The following is a 22,468-nucleotide window of genomic DNA, read 5'->3' on the forward strand; positions in this document are numbered from 1 at the left end:
TCAAAAGCATTTGCAAGTAAGATAAAAATGTATTCTTTTCATTCACATCTTTATCTTGATTAAAAGACTATTATATATGATATTACAGTAAAGGCCACTTCTTCCTTGACATTTAGTGATATTAAGTGGCTTAGTCTTGTCCGCATTATCATAAACCTCTGAATTCCGGAAACCTCTGAAATCCGAACTTTTTGACAAGTCCCATGGGTGTTCGGTTTTCGGAAGTTACACTGTAGAATTATATTTATTGCTTTAATATTCATTCTTGATTATAAAGTTTATTTTGTTTAAAATGATGAATTTCTAGACATCCAATGTCGCAGCAATTTAACATGAAGACTTGATTACAGACAATCCTGACAAGAGATATTCGTACTGACGCAAGTTAATGTTGATGCTGATTATTTTAAAGCATATATACCAAAGCAAACTTATAAACTAAGAGAATGTGTAACAGTGAATATTTTTATGTTGACATTTAATGATCGCATTGGTAGCCATTATCCATACAGAAACTAAAAGCCAAACTCTGTAACAATATTTATGAAAACTAATAAATCAAATAACAAAATTTTTATTTTATTTCACTGCCAATGAAAATTGATCTTAAAAAAATATGAAGCAAGTTATAATTTTTGTTTCAGTCTGTATTGATATGAAAGTGAAATTGTGATGTAACAGTGACAAGAAAGATGAATTATGTTGGAAGTATATCGATCATTGACCGAGGGGATGCCCTGGCAAAGGCTATCGTTGATAAAAACACCCGGTCTCTGGCACAGAGAGTTGCAGATGAAACTAAAGAAGAACTGGACAAAGTTATGGACAGGGTGGACAATGTAAGCTTTTACTTATAACTTAATCTCTATGGGCACCATTCTTAATAGAGGACCAACTGGCCAAGAAGAATTTGATTTTCACTGCTGTAGGTTTGAATCTTGCTGTGGACTTTGAAATTTTCCATGTTTGCAAGTTACAGCTGCCTTAGTTCTCAAGTGAAGTTTGGCTGCTGGCAGCTACGGAATCTAATGATGTAACAATTGCAGACTGATCATGGTCTGCACTGTTTGCTATTAGGTCAGTTCATTATTTGAAATTTTTTACTTAAATTGACAAATTGTTATGACATTGTCCAGATTATAAAAAGGACAAGTTCATTTAAGATATTTAGCAGGGAAAAGGATTATTTATTTCTGATGCTTTCTTGTTATTTCATTTCTTTACCATTTCAGATCTATGTGTCCTATGAAATGTCTACCCAGACCATGTTTGGTGATTCAAGAGGCTCTCCTAATGTAGAATACATTGAGGACATTGTAAGTATTTTATTTTAATTTATCAATTGCTCAATTTTGCACATAACAGATATCTTTTACTAATTGGTTACTGGATTTGAATTGTCACTTATCATTTTTGGTTTGATCCCTGCCAGGGACTATTGACTTGTGAGAAAGTTATCCAAATATACATTTACAGATGGCTTGTGGTTTTACTCTTACTCCTGTTTATGCCTCAAATAATTTTCTTTTATAATATAAGTAGCCACTTTTAACAGGCATTGTAGCTACTAAAATTGGTATAGGGTTACTATGGTCTACGTAAATGTTAGAAGAAGAAAAATCTCAGTTATATAAGTCTATTTAAATGTTCCAACATTCTCTTTTTTCATAGAAGTGAATATTTCTACTTATTAGATAGTCCAACAAATCACAGGTGTACTTAAAATTTGTTTTCTTATAACCAGAATGATGGAAAGAAGTAAGAAAGTATCTACAACAGATGGCAAAGAATTCAATATGATAGATGTGTCATTTAAACAGGAGAAAAGTGACAAAAATAGTAAGTTATTAGCTACGTCTAATCATTTTGTGAATCAAATTTGTAACGCAATGATGTGTATGTGTGTTTACCAGTAGGGCTCGAACCCACCATGCCTTGGTTGAGAGACAGACACCTGATCCACTGTGCCTCAGCCACATTTTACATAAACAAGGTAAGCCCCTTTTGGCAAAGGGGTTGCCTTTATTGATTGAGACCAGGCTTCGCGAAACTGCTGAAAAATTGGCCTGACATTCGGTCAGACAAACTTTCAATTCTTGTCTGACCAAAGGAACTTTTGTCTGACCGAATTTTTTTCCAAATATATGTAAATGGTAATACCTTTGTGTTTTTTTTAAAGACATAGCCTTTTGTTCCGCTTTTTTTTCTTCATTAGATAATTTACGTTTTTTTTGCCTGGCGTAGCGCCATAGCAATAATGCAGTTAAACACCGACATTTTCTTCCGAGTACAAGTTCATTGAAAGTCGTATGTATCTAGAATTTGATTGGACACTTATAATGAAACGGCGATTCAAAACTTGTTTTACATTTTTTTATTCAAGGGAGAAAACTTGGTCTTGATCAGTCTTGGATATATCCCGGTATTCGTACCGGACATAAGGTCCGGAACTCGGAAAAAAAAATATTGGACCGACCTGATTTTTGCCGGACATGTCCGACGGTCCGGCAACTTTCACGAAGCCTGTGAGACATAAGAATTGTAGCCACCGTTTATCCCTGTGTGATTGTATGAAGCGACTGAATGGGTTTAAATAATTGGAGTCTATGCATGTCTTAGCTCCAGCAGGTGAAGCAGTTTTGACCCCTGGCCCCGTGTTCACTAAGATAAGATCAGGATCAAGTGATCCTGATTTTATTTTCATTGTTTTATAGTTCTAAAATTAATCTTGTTTTGCTAAAATTAAATGATAGATATTCAAAATGTATAAATATTGCTGATTTACAAAGAAACCAAACTATTTTGGGATAAAATCAACAAATAAAAAAAAACAGATACAAAATTTTTTGGATCAAAATAAGGATCCATTTAAGGATCACGATCAAAATTTGGATCAACTGTAAAATACCCGTATCTTGCAAAAATAATAAATTTATTCTTAAATTTCATGAACTTGATATTGCAAGTCCAGTTTTATCAAATTAATATTAGATATTTAATTTATGAGGATAAGCAATGAAGAATATTTGAGTTTTTTAATTTGATCCTGATCTTGATCCTGATCCTCAAATCTTTGTGAACACGGGGCCTGGTGTTGAAATAATTATATTTATTATATGATCTAAAAATTTCTGAAATCTCTCTGGTCCAAACACCTATCACCTTGGTCAGTATAACATTCGACGGGTGAATATCACATCATATTCAATGGCTGACTAGTCAATAACTGTAATATTATTACACCGTTTTCAGTTGATGTACACATGAGCAGTTTATATGTGTGTGTATGCATGGATTTCTTGATGTCAGTAGCAGACTTCTTTGTGAAAGGTTTACCTAAACAACCCGAGGTAGAACCACCCCCTGTTCCTGCCAAAGAAACACAAAAAGGTGAGTTTAATTCATGATATAAAATTGAAAATATTTTTTTTTGTACAAAATACAGGAAAGTGAATGAAATTTGTCATTTACTCTGCATGCATTGATAACAAAACAAAAAATGTTTCTTGGCAGCCCCGATGTGGGTTCAAATCCTAGAAGGGACTTTGGATTGTTTCATGTGAGGAAGCTATCCAGCTAGCCTGAACGTCTGTGATTCTACACGGGCCCCTGTTCGTGCCTGAAATAATGCTTGGAAGGGCACCTGAGATCTACCTCCACCCTTAAAGCTGGAAAGTTGCCATATGACCTAAACAGTGTCAGTGTGATGTAAAACCAAATCTAAGTACAATTGATCAAAGTTTTATGTGTAAAATCTCCATGTTAGTGGGTATATATTTGAATTTATTTATTGCCTTGGTATTATTCCAATGTTTAATCAATACTGAGCATATGTTTAGTCGATGAATTATCATAAATATTTATTGATATTCTTTATTTAACAGCAGTCGTAGTACAGCCGAAGCCTGCCGAGCCTGTGGCCGGTGAAATGAATATATCTGTCTCAATAGATAGACCAGAAATTATCATGATTGAAGACCAGTCTAAACAAGAAACTAGTGCCCTCATGTTAGATGTAAGTTATTTAATATCCTGGTACATTAAAGGGAGCTGTGGCCTAGTGGTTAAGATGTCTGCCTCTCAACCCTCGGGATCATGGGTTCGAGCCCCATTCAGGTCGCAACCATGTTTCTTCATATGACATTAGTACTGGTTGGTTCCAGGAAGCAGACTCAGAAGTAATTAATATAAGTTGCAAGAACTTGTTTCGCAATCAAGCTTAAATAAAATTTAATGTTTAAGTCAAATATTTTGTTCTCTTTTGTCCTTGTTGTTTTGTTATCCTGTTTATTTTGTGCAAAACACCAATGAAATAAAAAAAAGTACATCTTACTCAGTTTTATTTGATGTAAATAATAGATATGTCCATGTCTGATGTAGAAAAATTAGTTTCTATTCGGTCAAAACCCTTATCATGTCTTATTTGTTTATGTCGAAGTTTCATTATCTTGACTTCTGTGGACGGTCCCAGCAGCTTTGAGATAACAGGAATCGACTGTATCCAGTTCTTGGAGTGCCCTTAAAACTCATACAGTTATATACAGTTATACCCTATTCTTTTGTAATGCCCTCATTTATATAATTGTTTTTATCTGATGCTGTTATCACTTATTTACCCTATTCCCTTAAAAAAATAAATTTCAGTCTGGAAACAATAATTATGCCATTAATTTTGCTTTAAAATTTGATAGATATATTAACAATGATTTCAGATGGAGTTAGTATTGATATATTTGCAATGATTTCAGATGGAGTTAGTATAGATATATTAACAATGATTTCAGATGGAGTTAGTATTGATATATTTACAATGATTTAAGATGGAGTTAGTGTTGATATATTTAAAATGATTTCAGGTGGAGTTAGTGTTGATATATTTAAAATGATTTCAGGTGGAGTTAGTGTTGATATATTTAAAATGATTTCAGATGGAGTTAGTGTTGATATATTTACAATGATTTCAGATGGAGTTAGTATTGATATATTTACAATGATTTCAGATGGAGTTAGTATTGATATATTAACAATGATTTCAGATGGAGTTAGTATTGATATATTTACAATGATTTCAGATGGAGTTAGTATAGATATATTTACAATGATTTCAGATGGAGTTAGTATTGATATATTTACAATGATTTCAGATGGAGTTAGTGTTGATATATTTACAATGATTTCAGATGGAGTTAGTATTGATATATTTACAATGATTTCAGATGGAGTTAGTGTTGATATATTTACAATGATTTCAGATGGAGTTAGTATTGATATATTTACAATGATTTCAGATGGAGTTAGTATTGATATATTTACAATGATTTCAGATGGAGTTAGTATTGATATATTAACAATGATTTCAGATGGAGTTAGTATTGATATATTTGCAATGATTTCAGATGGAGTTAGTATTGATATATTTACAATGATTTCAGATGGAGTTAGTATTGATATATTTACAATGATTTCAGATGGAGTTAGTATTGATATATTTACAATGATTTCAGATGGAGTTAGTGTTGATATATTTACAATGATTTCAGATGGAGTTAGTATTGATATATTTACAATGATTTCAGATGGAGTTAGTGTTGATATATTTACAATGATTTCAGATGGAGTTAGTATTGATATATTTACAATGATTTCAGATTGAGTTAGTGTTGATATATTTACAATGATTTCAGATGGAGTTAGTATTGATATATTTACAATGATTTCAGATGGAGTTAGTATTGATATATTAACAATGATTTCAGATGGAGTTAGTATTGATATATTAACAATGATTTCAGATGGAGTTAGTATTGATATATTTGCAATGATTTCAGATGGAGTTAGTGTTGATATATTTACAATGATTTCAGATGGAGTTAGTATTGATATGTTTACAATGATTTCAGATTGAGTTAGTGTTGATATATTTACAATGATTTCAGATGGAGTTAGTATTGATATATTAACAATGATTTAAGATGGAGTTAGTGTTGATATATTTAAAATGATTTCAGGTGGAGTTAGTGTTGATATATTTTAAATGATTTCAGGTGGAGTTAGTGTTGATATATTTACAATGATTTCAGATGGAGTTAGTGTTGATATATTTACAATGATTTCAGATGGAGTTAGTATAGATATATTTACAATGATTTCAGATGGAGTTAGTGTAGATATATTTACAATGATTTCAGATGGAGTTAGTGTAGATATATTTACAATGATTTCAGATGGAGTTAGTGTTGATATATTTACAATGATTTCAGATGGAGTTAGTATAGATATATTTACAATGATTTCAGATGGAGTTAGTGTTGATATATTTACAATGATTTCAGATGGAGTTAGTATAGATATATTTACAATGATTTCAGATGGAGTTAGTGTTGATATATTTACAATGATTTGAGATGGAGTTAGTATAGATATATTTACAATGATTTCAGATGGAGTTAGCATTGATGTATTTACAATGATTTCAGATGGAGTTAGTATAGATATATTTACAATGATTTCAGATGGAGTTAGTATTGATATATTTACAATGATTTCAGATGGAGTTAGTGTTGATATATTTACAATGATTTCAGATTGAGTTAGTGTTGATATATTTACAATGATTTCAGATGGAGTTAGTGTTCAGGATGAGACAGAGTCCAGAGACAATGGACATGTCAGCTGACATTAAAAATCTCGGTATAGTCTCATGTAAATACAACAGTAGGGGCTCTGGGGCACAGGTAAATATCTCTTGTATTAAACGAAGGAATTTATTGGATACGCTTTGTGAAGTGTATCACCTTTGAACAGTCTGATTTGACTGATGACAAAATATAGTTCAAATGTGCCTTAAAAATACTGACCATGTGACAAGCTTGTGTAATTTTCAAAGTGATGTTGTCATAAAAATAATTGCTGTATTGATGTTGTTAAAAGCATATACTCTACCCTCTTAGCCAGTAAATTGTAAAACTAATAATACCAGTACATATAAGTGATACTAATATATCTATTCAGCTAGCAGACAGAAGGTTGGTGGTTTTACTGAGGTGCCAGCTCATGCCTAAAATAATGCATTGACATTCTTAGGAGACCTCCTTTATGGGGTTATTACTTCCATCTTTTGTTGATGATTTTTAACCCCGCAAATAACTTTTATAACTTTTTTTCTGTTTACCATTTCTAACCCCAGAACTACAGTTTGTATGTAATGAACCATGTAATGTTAAGTGGAAGACATACCCAAAACTCATAATGTCTCTTTTCTAACAGCAAAAACAAAACCAAAGTGTTCCTTCACAATAAAGCTGGGAAATTACAAAATTACATTAAAGGAGCTCCAATGAGGTCAGAAAGTTGAATTTTTTTGGGCGATTCATAGTCTGATTTGAGTGAAAAGCATAGCAACGCTTTTAATTTTTTGCTTATTTTGCACAATAAAAAGGATGATTCTGGAAAAACCGAGTGAGAATATGATCTGAAAATTTGCAGTCTTAAAGTTATTGTCTAGACCGACATAATATGGTACACAAATCTCAAAAAGATATTTCCAACTCTGTCATGTCAAAAAACCTCAGTGGAGTCCCTTTAATAGTGTTGTAATAACTTATATGTAAAGAAAAAACACCAGCACAGATGACATGTTATTATGATATAATTATGTTTTTGTACTGTATGGTATTTATAGCTGATGACACAGACAATCGTAAGTGTAATATGTAGAAATATAGACCAACAGGAACACATATAGCACAGCTTCAAATTAACATTACCGTATTTCTGATAATTATTGCGCTTAATTATTGCCCTATTAAACACCCCCTTTTTCTTGAATTCTTTGTGCTTTGTTTAAGCAAATCACAATTGTGATTTGTTTTGATATATAGATATGCACAAATAGGATTAAATGATTAATTTCAAACACATAATTGATGTGTATTTAATTTTGTTTATGTTTACTAATTAATACATATCTATACTAAATAAAGGAAGTCCTTGGCGAAGTAAGGAATTCTAGAATATGTGACTTAACTCTTTACTCCATATGCTTTTTAACAATTGGCTACTGATAACCAATACACTCTTATCAATTATCTCCAAACAGATAATTCGGGGAAAATGAAAAAATGTTTACCAGTGTTATAAAAATTATTATTAAAGTTATAGGTCCCAATGCTTAAAAACTTAAGATTTTAAATCCTTACATCTATAGATCAAATTTGGGCCACTTCAGGAGGAAAAATACGCAAAAGATAAAAAATATAAAGCCAGTACTGAATTAAATATCAATTATTCATTTTGGGCACTTCAGAAGGAAAAATATGTAAAAGTTAAAAATAATAAAGCCAGTTCTGAAATAAATATCAATTATTCATGAGATTTTGAGGCTTTTCATTATTTTATTTGTTGGGGGGGGGGGGGATGCACTAATGAAATGATTATTCTCAACAGAGTGAACATGTGATTTGAAATTGTGCATGTAGGTTATTTGTCCAGAACTATATCTGTTGTTCAAATGGTATACAAATCTTGAAAACCTATTTCAAGTCTTATCAAAATAGTGTCCCCTGAAATAATAACAAAATTGAACATTTTTTTTTAAGTAAAAAATAAACCTCAATATATTTATTGTATTTTTTTTATAATCACATAGAAATTTCTTAAAATTTTACTAGATTTAAACAAGTAAGAAATCTTTAATTTTCATTTTAATTTTGAAAAGTACAATAATGTAAAGTACTATATTTCTGTTTAAGATATACATGTACATGTATATATTTTGTGCAAATACTAAATAAAAATATATACATACACATATATTTTAAAGATCCCCATAAATCTAGCCATAATAGTGTTTTACAAAGAACACATAAAAAATCAGCCAATACATTGAAAGTGCAATCTGTATATTCAATTACTTGAATTAACTTTAAAGAATGCTATTCAGTAATTTATTTTAATCAATAAGAAAGTCATTGTGCATGACAAAAACAATTAAAGCTATTTCTGCAGTTTATTGAAAGCTACATATAGATCAAATTTTTAAAATTTAAAGTTAATTTGATCGGATAAAACCATAATTATTAATTGTTATTCCATGAAAAATGATTTTGTAAAAATCATTAAATGCTTTGACTATTTATAAACAGGCCTTGACATTAGCGGTGGTCCATTGGTCCGAGACCACCTGATTTTGGCAAGGACCACCTAATTTTACAGGCAAGTGGTCTGTTAGACCACTTGAATTTTCCAAATGATGCAGGGCTCATCTGGGAGAATGGTTATTTGGTCGAAAAACGTGTTCTATAATTGTTGTTTAAAACCATTTCTCCAATGTACAGGTATATGTTCATTCATCTCATTAGTTTAAAAAGATCTTAAAACATCCATAACTTTTTATTAACTCGCTAACAGTGTAGTTAAAAAAGTAGAAATTTTATTTTTGTAAATTAAAGTACAAAATTCATTCAAATGTCTCTAGTACTGCATTGAATTTATAACATTGTATCACTATGGGATATCGGATAAACACATGAATAATGGTGCAAACAAAGGCAAAGGAAAAATTAAATATCTAGTAATCTTTGGCTACTTTTTTAAACGATCAGAGATCCATTTTTTTCTTATTTAAAGTACTTTAAAAGGTTATAAATACTTTGTCAAAAATAAATAAATTTCAACAAACAGGCATGTATAATAAATCTGTGAGGAAGATAAGCTCAATTATAATGTAGGAATTTTTCTGTTTATCATTAATATTTCATTGTTTCAAAGACAAGAATACATGTATAATAACTTAATAGTTTAATTAAAAATGTTAATCTATAAAAAGCAATTATTATTCTTTTAAGATGTACCAGGAAACAGCAATGAGTATTTGAATAACAGTAAGGAAATAAGTCATTCACAAACGGTTTCATTATTCCTTAACTTGAGTTGCAGAAGAAGTCACTTAACCAAAGTATGAGTACTGTCATGTATTTTTCAATGAGATAATAAATACTAAATAGGATTACAATGACTTACTATCTGATTAGATTGAAATAGAAAAAATAAATGTTTTCTTCAGTTGTTATAAATCTAATAATAAATATGTCTCTGTCACCAATTTTAAGTGTAGTTCTTCTAAATCTGAAGTTTCCTTAAAAACAAATGAGTAAAAAAAAAAGATGGACCACCTGTGTTCAGAAAGGACCACCTGAATTTTGGATCCAGTGGTCCGGCACCTGCTGAAAAAGTTTGTGTCAAGACCTGATAAACATATCAAATTCAGACGAAAAACATGCATTTTGTCACTGAAGGAAGAAGCATTTAAAGGCTTAAATCAAGGCTAAAATAAGAATGTAAAAGAGAAAACAGACTGAAAGTTCTTAACGTTTCATTACCATATATAAAGTGCCTTTTCAATACTCACTTTCGAGGTCCGGTGCGTATGTTGGATAAAAATCCCGTAAAGTAAAATAACGATCGAGCATACAGAAAAATGCAAAGTAACGCAAGAGCGCGTGGCTTTAGGCCACAAAGTCCTCATACGTGTCATTGACCTTTTATTATAACTAGTTGATATGGTGAAAAATAGTTTTAAGTGTAATTGTCCAGTTTCTGCTGCAAAAGTTATTTTTGAAATTGGGGGGACGGGGGTTGTATTAGGGGAGGGGCATTTAATTTATTTAATTTTACAATAGCAGCATAACATTTCGGTACATTTTTATTCTGTTTATTTATAATATTCAATGTCGAAAAAGAGGTCTTCTCTCAAAATAATTGATACAGTACAATTTTAATGTTTCTTAAATATAAGCTTAAATTTATACACATGTAGGTAGAATATTAGTAATGCTTGTTTTGCTTGATATATTAGATCATTTATTGTATTAGCTTGGTTTGACTCGAAGAAATACTAAAATTAAATGTTATACTATAAATTTGCTCATATCTTTGTTGTTTTTGTTTTTATTTTGCGTTATTAGATGTTTAGTTTGAATGATAACTTTTTTGTTTGTCAGTTATCTTTCTTTAGTAGCTGTTTTATTTTGAATGATAACTCTTTTTTTGTGTCAGTTATCCTTTTTTTGTTAAAATGTTATTATAAATAATCATAGATGGATCTTGTTTGTTTGTTTTATTTTTTACAGTGTTATGTTTTGGTATATTCCAGTTGCATCAGAACCGCTAGATTTGGGCACAGCAGTTGATGAAGTTTTAGAAGAAAGGGGGGAACAGGTAATATATAATTGAGACGCGCTATGACAAAACCAACATAATGTGTTTGCGACCAGCATGGATCCAGACCAGCCTGCGCATCTGCACAGTCTGATCAGTATCTATGCTGTTCGCTTACAAGCAGTATTACAAGTAGTGAAACTGAAATCAAACAGCATGGATTCTGATCCGACTGCACGAATGCTCAGGCTGATCTCCATTTTGGTCACAAATGCATTATGTTGGTTTTGTCATGGCGCGGCTCAATTATGTCTAAAATATATTTATATTTTTGTTTTATAAATTTAAAGGAACTCCACTGAGGTTCAAAGGCCTAAAAACATGAAATTTGAAAATCTTACAAATGTCAAGAGATGCACTTAAAATGGAAAACTCTGCAGAATAACAGAAATCAATTTTTGGGTAATACTTACCCTGATTTGAGTGATGAATGTGTTGCAACGTTTTTCATTTTTGGGTCATTTTGTTCAATCAAAATGATTATCCTAAAAAAAAAGTGGTGAGTGAATGTCCGAAATATTTGCACACAAGTTATTGGTCTAGACCTTCATCAAATGGTACACAAATCTCGGAAAAAAATATTTTCAGTTCCATTATGTCAGAAAACCTCAGTTGAGTCCCTTTAAAATTTAGTTTGACAATTTGTGGGATATATTTTAAGCACAGTTGTAAAACTGATATGTCTGTATATACTTGTAATGTGTCTATAAATGGTAAAACATTATATTACTTTCTGGTCTTTTTATGGTCTGTTTCATGAATGGGAAATTTAATTGTTTAAAGTGGATTGGTCTACAATAGGCACATTTTTCATAAGTATTTAAAAAAAATGATAAAAACCATAGAAATGACGTGTATGATTTGGAAATTACTAGGAAATTATTACTAGGGAAAAAAATTCTTCTGTGGTTTGTTGCTATACATGTATATTATACCACATTTTTTTTCCTTCTTTGTCTATATAAGTGACAAAATGACGTGGAGTGTTAGAATATACTGAATTACTATCAATATAATTGTTTTTTGTATTACAAACTTCAATTATAGACCAATTTACTTTAAAGAAAGTGTCAAAAAAATTTGTGGGGAATTAGTGGCAATTAAAACCGGACTTCTGCTAGCCATAGATCTGGTTTTATCGCCACTATCAAAGAATGGTTTAAAGACGTTTTTCAGAGTTTTCATATTGACATATAGGCAAAATTAAAACTGTTCCATAGAATTTCTTTAAACTTGGCTTCCAGATTTGTGTCTATTTTAAGGAAAATTTGAAAAATGGATCAAATAAGTGAAAATATTGTCCAGTTTCATCTGTATTATGAATTTTTATACATTTCTTAAACAATCTCTTTGTAATGAGTTTTCTGACTTTAATCTTTTTCTCTATATTTTTACAGTCCTATAAAGAAAAGGTATACAGATTGTTCTCTATGTTTCCATCATGCATTACACCATACAGATTGCTTCTCCCCCCATATACTAATATTCCTTTACATGTAACATATGAGTGAGAATCCCCCTATGTTTGTCTGAAAATTTAATGTCCAGTCAGCATACAGATTGTAATTATAAGTTCTATAATTTTTCACTTTGTGTAAGAATTCTACAAGCTTATGAGGATTGTCTGTGACTGTGTGGTTAAGGACGTTGACTTCAAACCACTTGCCTATCACTGCTTTGTCTTTGAATCCCGACAGAGACTTTGGATTCTTTCATGTAAGGAAGCTGTCATGCTAGCTTACAGAATGTCTGTCGTTCTATTCAGATGCCTGTTTGTGTCTGAAAGAATGCACTAAGGTGCACTTGATGTCTTCCTCCACCAGTAAAGCTACTAGTATACAGTCACCATATGACCTTCACAATGTCAGTGTGACTTTAAAACACAATCAAAACTGTGCAAGAAGTTTATAATGTCTTTTCTGTGCCTGGCATTTTAGCACTTTCAATTTTGTCTCATAATTTTACATGTATATCTGATCATATTGCCAGAAAAACTGTTCAAGCTTTCAGAACTGTACAAGAAAAATGGTTTGTTTAAGTTTAATGTAGGATTTCCATATTAACACATTTGTCCAAAGTACATAGGTGGAAATACTTATTGGGTCTCCATTGAAAGTGGTTCATTGTGCATAGATGGAAATACTTTTTGGGTCTCCATTGAAAGTGGTTCATTGTATTAAATTAAAAAAAATTATTACTCTTTACTGTGTGTAAGAATTGTGCTAGCTTTTGATAGGTATATGTGGCTGTCAGGTTAAGGTTGTTGACTTCAAACCACTTGCTCTCCAAAATCCCACTAGAGGCTTTGTTTTCATTCATGTGTGAAAGCTATCCTGCAAGCATACAGAATGTTGGTGGTTTTACTGAAGTGCCCATTTGTGACTGAAATAAGGAACAAAGGCACCTGAGGCCTTACTACGATATGACCTCTACAGTGTAACTGCAACATAAAACCCAATAAAAAAATAAGCTAGGTTACAGAACGATGGTGGCTTTACTTGTGTGCCACCTTTTGTCTGAAAGAATGGTTCCTCAAGTTTTCCTCCACCAATTAAGCTGGAAAATGATTAAGATCAAAGTCTTCAAGACATTTTATTCCCCACTTCTTTGTTTTAATGTCCTGGCATTGGCTTTGAATGCTTTCTTTTGAGCTAGGTATTCAGGTAGCATTTGGTTTAAATCTTATGGTTCTAGCCAAAGCGCATGCTTGTTCCTGAAATAATTTAATGCAAGCTTGGCACCAGGCCACTCCCTCAAACCAGGAAAAAGTTGGAAAGGTGTCATGTGACCTTTAAAGTGCCTATGAGGGTTGGTGTGTGACCTTCACAGTGCCAGTGTCATGTAAAAGAACATCAAAAATGGAAAAAAAAGACAAACTTAAAAGATTTTTCTGCAATGATTGTCCTCGACAATTCAGTCTATTAACTCAAGTTACTCTGCCATCACTTGCACTATATTTTGAAAAAAAATATTGGGACTGGATTTCTTTGCATTGTCTCGCAAACTTATTAACATTAGTGAATTACCTCAGACATAAAATTACCTATTACCAAAATGTGGCGTCTATTAATGTCGACGTTTGTTTGGTCCTTAGACGTCATTTCCTTTATGTATTAATTGACAAAGCTAATAAAGCGAAACATTTATTGATATTTAAAGTTGTGTTGGTTTTTATCTATTTGTCCCAGACTTAAGATTACCCTCCCTGTAACAGTTTACTGTGTTTAATGAGATCCCATCAGTCCTTTTTCCCTCATTTCCTCATTTAAAGTTAACAAAAGAAACTTCCTCATGTCTGCTGTTACATTTGCTGTTAAGTCTGCTGTAGACGTTGAAGAACGAACTTTAATATTTCTTTATTTAGATCACACTTTAAAGAAATCAACACAATAATGAAAATTAATTACTTTTCTTAAACTTTAAAGAAATCAACACAATAATGAAAATTAATTATTTTTCTTACTCTTTAAAGAAATCAACACATTTATAAAAATTAATTACTTTTCTTACTCTTTAAAGAAATCAACACATTAATGAAAATTAATTACTTTTCTTACACTTTAAAGAAATCAACACAATAATGAAAATTAATTATTTTTCTTACTCTTTAAAGAAATCAACACATTTATAAAAATTAATTACTTTTCTTACTCTTTAAAGAAATCAACACATTAATGAAAATTAATTACTTTTCTTACACTTTAAAGAAATCAACACAATAATGAAAATTAATCACTTTAAAAAAAATCAACACAATAATGAAAATTAATTACTTTTCTTACACTTTAAAAAAATCAACACAATAATGAAAATTAATTACTTTTCTTACACTTTAAAGAAATCAACACAATAATGAAAATTAATTACTTTTCTTACACTTTAAAGAAATCAACACAATAATGAAAATTAATCACTTTAAAAAAAATCAACACAATAATGAAAATTAATTACTTTTCTTACACTTTAAAAAAATCAACACAATAATGAAAATTAATTACTTTTCTTACACTTTAAAGAAATCAACACAATAATGAAAATTAATTACTTTTCTTACACTTAAAAGAAATCAACACAATAATGAAAATTAATTACTTTTCTTACACTTAAAAGAAATCAACACAATAATGAAAATTAATTACTTTTCTTACTCTTTAAAGAAATCAACACATTAATGAAAATTAATTACTTTTCTTACACTTCAAAGAAATCAACACAATAATGAAAATTAATCACTTTTAAAAAAATCAACACAATAATGAAAATTAATTACTTTTCTTACACTTTAAAAAAATCAACACAATAATGAAAATTAATTACTTTTCTTACACTTTAAAGAAATCAACACAATAATGAAAATTAATTACTTTTCTTACACTTTAAAGAAATCAACACAATAATGAAAATTAATCACTTTAAAAAAAATCAACACAATAATGAAAATTAATTACTTTTCTTACACTTTAAAAAAATCAACACAATAATGAAAATTAATTACTTATCTTACACTTTAAAGAAATCAACACAATAATGAAAATTAATTACTTTTCTTACACTTAAAAGAAATCAACACAATAATGACAATTAATAACTTTTCTTACACTTTAAAGAAATCAACACAATAAAGACAATTAAGCTGCTTTAATCTCTCCTCTCTTTTTAGTAAAAGTCAATTACTAACTGTATACTTAAAATAAAGAAAAATACACGTTTTGGACAAAAACCTACAATTTCACATGAATTTTAAGCTAATTTTCTTCTGATCTTAAACCTTAACCTATTCACTTCTGTAATGGATTTGCCCTAATTCCAATTTGGAATAATCCATTTAAATTGAAGGGATTGCAATATCAAAATACAAATATTGAGTTAATGACAGTTTAGGGACTGATCAGATTGTGTAGATTTGCAGACTGATTGACTGTGCTCCATGCTCTTGATGTGGTAACAAAGTCTAATCACTGTTTGTTTGTTTTTGGGTTTTACGTCACATCGACACAGTATAGGTCATATCGCGACATTCCAGCTTTACTGGTGGAGGAAGACCTCAGGTGCCCTTCCGTTCATTATTACAGGCACGAACGGGTACCTGAGTAGAACCACCGACGTTCCGTAAGCTAGCTGGATAGCTTCCTCACATGAAAGAATCCAAAGTCCCTGTCGGGATTCGAACCCACAGAATCACTGTTTGTAACAGCAGGTTAAAGGTCAAGGATAAAAGGTCAAGAACAAAAGGTCAAAAACATGACCTTTACAATGGGAATAATTATAATATACAACACTGTAGTTCTGTTTAAAACAATAATACACTCTTGACATTCTACTTCACCACAAATCTTCAGAAAAATAAAAGATTTAACCCAGTTACCTCCCTTGTGTCATTTGCTCTTTGTTCTACATGTATATTTAGCATTTATGGTCATTTTTCTGTTTGAATGAGATAATTTTCTTTGTTGGAGAATGTAGAAAATATATTTATTTGAGTTTGTTTTTTTGTATGATAGGTGAATACATGTGTTAACTATTATGTTTATACTTTTATATTCTATTAATATATAATAGCAACATAGTATGATATACATGTATATAGTTTTATGTTCTATAAATATAGTAACATAATCTGTTATGAGTAAGTTTAAGTTGATGCATGAATTAAAGGGGCATTAAGACTTAGAAATGATTTTTTTTTCTTTCCATAGAAAGTGCAAACATTTATTTTATGGTGTTGTAACAATGGATTTAGAACATGTACATACATGTGAACTCTCCCACTTTAAGGGGGAGATTCCCCTTTTCTGCAGCCATATATTTTCAAAGATTTTTCTTAAAATAAGGGGTATTTTCACAAATTAAAGAAATCTCCCTAGTTTTTGATGTCAGAACTTCCTTTTTTGTTTATTGCAAATTCTAAAATCTCCCTCTTGATCATTGAAAAAAGATCACATGTATGCATGTAAGATTCTTAACAACTGAATGTAAAATAGTGTGTGGTAAAGGAAGCAAAATGTAAACAATCTGGTATTTTGACTTCTATACAAAATACATTAATCACTACATGTATATCTTTACTAATTGCCAAAACACAAAAGAAGCAAAAGATGGCTTTGCTAATTATGGCCAATGAATAACTTTTTGAAAAAAAAAGAAAAAAAAAGAAACAGGATAGAAAAAATATCAAGGTTTTGAAAAAAGAAAAAAAAATGTTTGCATTTTTTAGCCTTAACCCATTACTTCATGAGCATTTTGTGAAAAATGGCTGTTTTCATTGAAAAGTCTCCCGTTACAAGTTCAAATTGCTATAATACTATAAAAACTGCTTCAACACTAATCAAACTTGGCACAAATGTTGACTGGACCATTGCCCTTGCAACAACATGCTCAGGCTTAAATTTTATGTTACCAGGGCAACGAGGGGACATCTCAAAATTACCAAAAATCACTATTTTGCGTTGATTTTTTCCATCATAATTGATTTCAAAGTGCTGCAACTTCTCAATGGATTGAGATAGAGTCAAATGCTTTTCTGAGCGTTGGTTACACGTTACCTTATGATCAATCCGAGGTCATTTATAGCCTCTCACAAGTCCAAAATTTTCTTGGCGATGAGGGGGACTCTGCCCCCTTCAAACCCCCCAAACAGAAGGGGGCACATCCCCCTTCTGGCAACCCCCTGATGTATCTTTTGGTTGGGGGGGGGGGGGCGCGCCGAAAAAGTGGTCACTTTTTTTAACAACATTTCTCAAACAAAAACAAGTGTTGGGGGCCTAAATAAGGCATTTTTTCACTATTTGAGACAACAAAAAGGGGGGGGGGGAGTGAAAAAGGCGTTAAAAGGCGTGTATATGAAGTAATGGGTTAACAGAAAATGATGAAAATACTTGAAATTACCCAAAATCGCGTTTTACCATGTTTAAACATGGCTCACATTAATTTTTGAAGAAAAATTGATGTTTTGTAGAATTTTTTTATATTTTTCATTAACCCATTACTTCATGAGCATTTTGTGAAAAATGGCTGAAAAGTCTCCCGTTACAAGTTCAAATTGCTACAAAACAATAAAAACTGTTTCAAACTTGGCACAAATGTTGACTGGACCATTGCCCTTGCAACAACATGCTCAGGCTTAAATTTTATGTTACCATGGCAACGAGGGGACATCTCAAAATTGCCAAAAATCACTATTTTGCGTTGATTTTTTCCATCATAATTGATTTCAAAGTGCTGCAACTTCTCAATGGATTGAGATAGAGTCAAATGCTTTTCTGAGCGTTGGTTACACGTTACCTTATGATGAATCTGAGGTCATTTATAGCCTCTCACAAGTCCAAAATTTTCTTGGCGATGAGGGGGACTCCGCCCCCCTTCAAACCCCCCAAACAGAAGGGGGCACATCCCCCTTCTGGCAACCCCCTGATATATCTTTTGGCTGGGGTGGGCGCGCCGAAAAAGTGGTCACTTTTTTTAACAACATTTCTCAAACAAAAACAAGTGTTGGGGGCCTAAATAAGGCATTTTTTCACCATTTGAGACAACAAAAAGGGGGGGGGGGTGAAAAGGGCGTTAAAAGGCAGGGCGTTAAAAGGCGTGTATATGAAGTAATGGGTTAATGGGCCTTTAATATGAATGTCTATGTTTCAAAACTTAATATGACTATGCTACAATCATTTGTTCCCTGTGGTCTGGAGACCGTATTGGTACGCGTTTAACTTTTGAGGCATGGAGGAGCACGTGACCTGTTTTCGGTACATGGAGGAGCATGTGATCTGTAAACCGTACATGATTGGTTAATTGACCTTTTCGAAGACCTGGCTAAATACCGTTTGCCGGTACGTTACGGATAATCCTCTAGGGAATAAGTCAGAATTACACCTAATTAAGAACAAAAAACTATTACGTGATATTTCTAATTTTCTATAATTAAGGTGGAAAAACTTGAATGATGTGTTTGAAAATTATCAATGTTTCTTTCATATGTATCTCAAAATGTTACAAACAATAAATTGTTTATACTGAAAATCTACAAAATTAAAATATTCGTAGTGGCATCTGCCATAATAAATAGAGATATTTTCTGCGAAAACTTATGTGTTTACTTTATTTTTTTATTTATTTTTTTGCTCGGAATTATTCATAAAATGGTAGGCCTATTTAATCATTTTCTTAAAAAGAAATAATTGTTTTATGTTCGACCTTCTCAGGTCATCAAAGGTCACCAGTTTCCGAAGACCTTCTTCTATATTGATCGATTATTGTCAACTATATTCCTGATACAAACGTTTATTTATCCCCCCCCCAAACAATGTTGAAAATAGTTAAATGAAATATCTTTATATCATTAAAAATGTTCCCCGCAGGAAACCATTTTACTTGTTATTCACATAAATTTTAATGCTGAAGACATGAATGGTAATGTTATTATTATGAATGGCACTGTTATTGATATGAATTTATGTGCAGCAAACATGGATATCTTGGTAACAAACATGGATATTTTGGAAACAGACATGAATGGTAATATAACAGACATGAATGTTAATATAACAGACATGAATGGTAATATAACAGACATGAATGGTAATATAACAGACATGAATGTTAATATAGCAGACATGAATGTTAATATAACAGACATGAATGTTAATATAACAGACATGAATGTTAATATAACAGACATGAATGGTAATACAACAGACATGAATGGTAATATAACAGACATGAATATTAATATAACAGACATGAATATTAATATAACAGACATGAATGGTAATATAACAGACATGAATGTTAATATAACAGACATGAATGGTAATATAACAGACATGAATGGTAATATAACAGACATGAATGTTAATATAACAGACATGAATGTTAATATAACAGACATGAATGGTAATATAACAGACATGAATGATAATATAACAGACATGAATGTTAATATAACAGACATGAATGGTAATATAACAGACATGGATGTTAATATAACAGACATGAATGGTAATATAACAGACATGAATGGTAATATAACAGACATGAATGTTAATATAACAGACATGAATGTTAATATAACAGACATGAATGTTAATATAACAGACATGAATGGTAATATAACAGACATGTATGGTAATATAACAGACATGAATGGTAATATAACAGACATGAATGTTAATATAGCAGACATGAATGGTAATATAACAGACATGAATGGTAATATAACAGACATGAATGGTAATATAACAGACATGATTTTTAATGTTTATATTGAAATATATTGGTATATTATAAAAATGAAAGGCTAATTAAACATGACTTTGATGCTACAATTGAATTTTCTAGGATATGAAAATGAATGATAAATGAATGTTATTATCTTGAAGACCTTTAACTAATTTGGTTTCTGACATTTTTCTATTATTTCTTGTTTTACTTTGTGAATGTTTTGCATTATGTAAGATTATTATATCATATTACGTACATATGATGTTTTTCAGATGATATTGAAAGTTCCATCAATCGTGGTAAAGATCGAGGGAGGTGTTGGTAACCGAACTGTACCGTTACTTATCACAGAGATGTCATTCCAAGGTGAAGTCAGGGACTGGTCAGGAAAGGTAACTATAGAAAGTTCTTGATTTTTACAAATACACCTCCCTTGCATAAAGTAGGAGCCATTTTTAGGGTGTAAATATTCTATATGATATAATAGACAAAATACATGAATGCAAAAATCCATATAAACACCAGATTCATGTGAATTGTCAAATTCTTTTATACATATGCAGCAGATTTTTTTATAGCACCAATATGCAAAATATTTTTATCAGTTTTTCATGAATATGATAGAATTCTGAGATATCTTGGTCGTCAAAACTTCAAATAAATTTTCTGCATTACGTCATATGGCAACAAAAATGGTACGAAGAAATTTCTGATTTTATATCATCGTGTTATTTCAGCTATATGTAGAGAGTAGACTTCTGCTGGAAGTGGCTTATTACAACGAGAAAATGTCCGTATGGGAACCACTAGTGGAACCAGTGTTTCATGAGGGTAAATACCGGAGATGGGAACTCGGTCTTGAGGTTAGTTATTTCATAATATATGAAACCACTATAACCATTATAACTTCAGTCATAGGCTGATTTCTTTGAAATTTGGTCATTGACAATAATAATAATCACAATTCATATAAAAAAATTTATCCCCAGCCGAAAAGGCGGCGGGGGATATAGAAATAGTCTCCGTCCGTCTGTCCTTTGGTCCGTCCGTCCATCCATCCTTCCGTCCGAAATTTTTGTCTGAAGCATATCTCAAAAAGTTTTTGAGGTATCAACTTAAAACTTCATAGGTGGATAGCGGTGTGCAGTGCACAAGAATGATAACTCTACCTGCATAATTTTTGAGTTATTGCCCTTTGTTATTTTTCAAAATTAATTTTTGTCCAGAGCATAACTCAAAAAGCCTTTGAGATATCAACATGAAACTTCATGTGTGCACATTTCTCACTCAGGAGGTGTGCAGTGCACAAGAATGATAACTCTACCTTTCATAATTTTTGAGTTATTGCCCTTTATTTTTCATACTTAATTTTTCACCTGAGTGTTTGAGATATCAACATGAAATGTCATAGGTGGATAGATCTTATTGAGGAGGAATGCTGTGCGCAAGAATGATAACTCTTGGCTATATAATTTTTTATCACACACCCGTGCCGATTTTGCGACTCCGTAAATATGGTATTGCACGGCCGTGCATATATTTTGACGTGACGTCATTAGCGTTATACAAACATAGTGTAAAGACGCGCTAAATGTTAACATTATACTATAGGCGCGTCAATGCAAAATTACTCTTGTTTCACTTTAAACGGTCTTTATTTTTGGTATGTGATAAATAGAATATTAAATTCGTGTAAGTTCATTACTGAATTTATTGCACTCGTTGAATAAAATAATATTATGCTCGCCAGAGGCTCGCATAATATATTTTTATTCAACTCGTGCAATAAATTCAGTATTGAACTTACACTCATTCAATATCCTCTATTTAGTTATTGCCAATTAATCTTTTTCATACTATTTTGTAGGGAGCTTATCTCAAAAAGTATTTGAGGTATCAACTTGAAACTTCATAGGTGGATGGATCTCATTGAGTAGGAGTGCAGTGCACAAGAATGATAACTCTACCCTGGATAATATTTGAGTTATTGCCCTTTGTTATTTTTCAAAATTAATTTTTGTCCAGAGCATAACTCAAA

The 22,468-nt window shown here is 31.3% G+C and overlaps 1 protein-coding gene across 1 annotated transcript; it reads left to right on the forward strand.

The window, feature by feature from the left end:
* The first annotated feature begins 650 nt into the window (after positions 1-650).
* LOC132728042 (intermembrane lipid transfer protein VPS13C-like) lies at positions 651-21,353 on the forward strand. The gene is made up of 13 exons (XM_060713651.1): positions 651-839; positions 1,233-1,316; positions 1,745-1,839; positions 3,253-3,390; positions 3,885-4,015; positions 6,621-6,734; positions 7,012-7,025; positions 7,267-7,349; positions 7,682-7,699; positions 11,153-11,217; positions 12,615-12,629; positions 20,703-20,822; positions 21,168-21,353. Exons 3-13 carry the CDS (start codon positions 1,746-1,748, stop codon positions 21,351-21,353), a joined length of 978 nt encoding a protein of 325 aa, XP_060569634.1. The 5' UTR covers positions 651-839; positions 1,233-1,316; position 1,745.
* Positions 21,354-22,468: the final 1,115 nt, after the last annotated feature.

Source organism: Ruditapes philippinarum, unplaced genomic scaffold (assembly GCF_026571515.1).
Source record: "Ruditapes philippinarum isolate M1 unplaced genomic scaffold, ASM2657151v2 ctg28_1_1_1_1, whole genome shotgun sequence".
Classification (NCBI taxonomy): domain Eukaryota; kingdom Metazoa; phylum Mollusca; class Bivalvia; order Venerida; family Veneridae; genus Ruditapes; species Ruditapes philippinarum.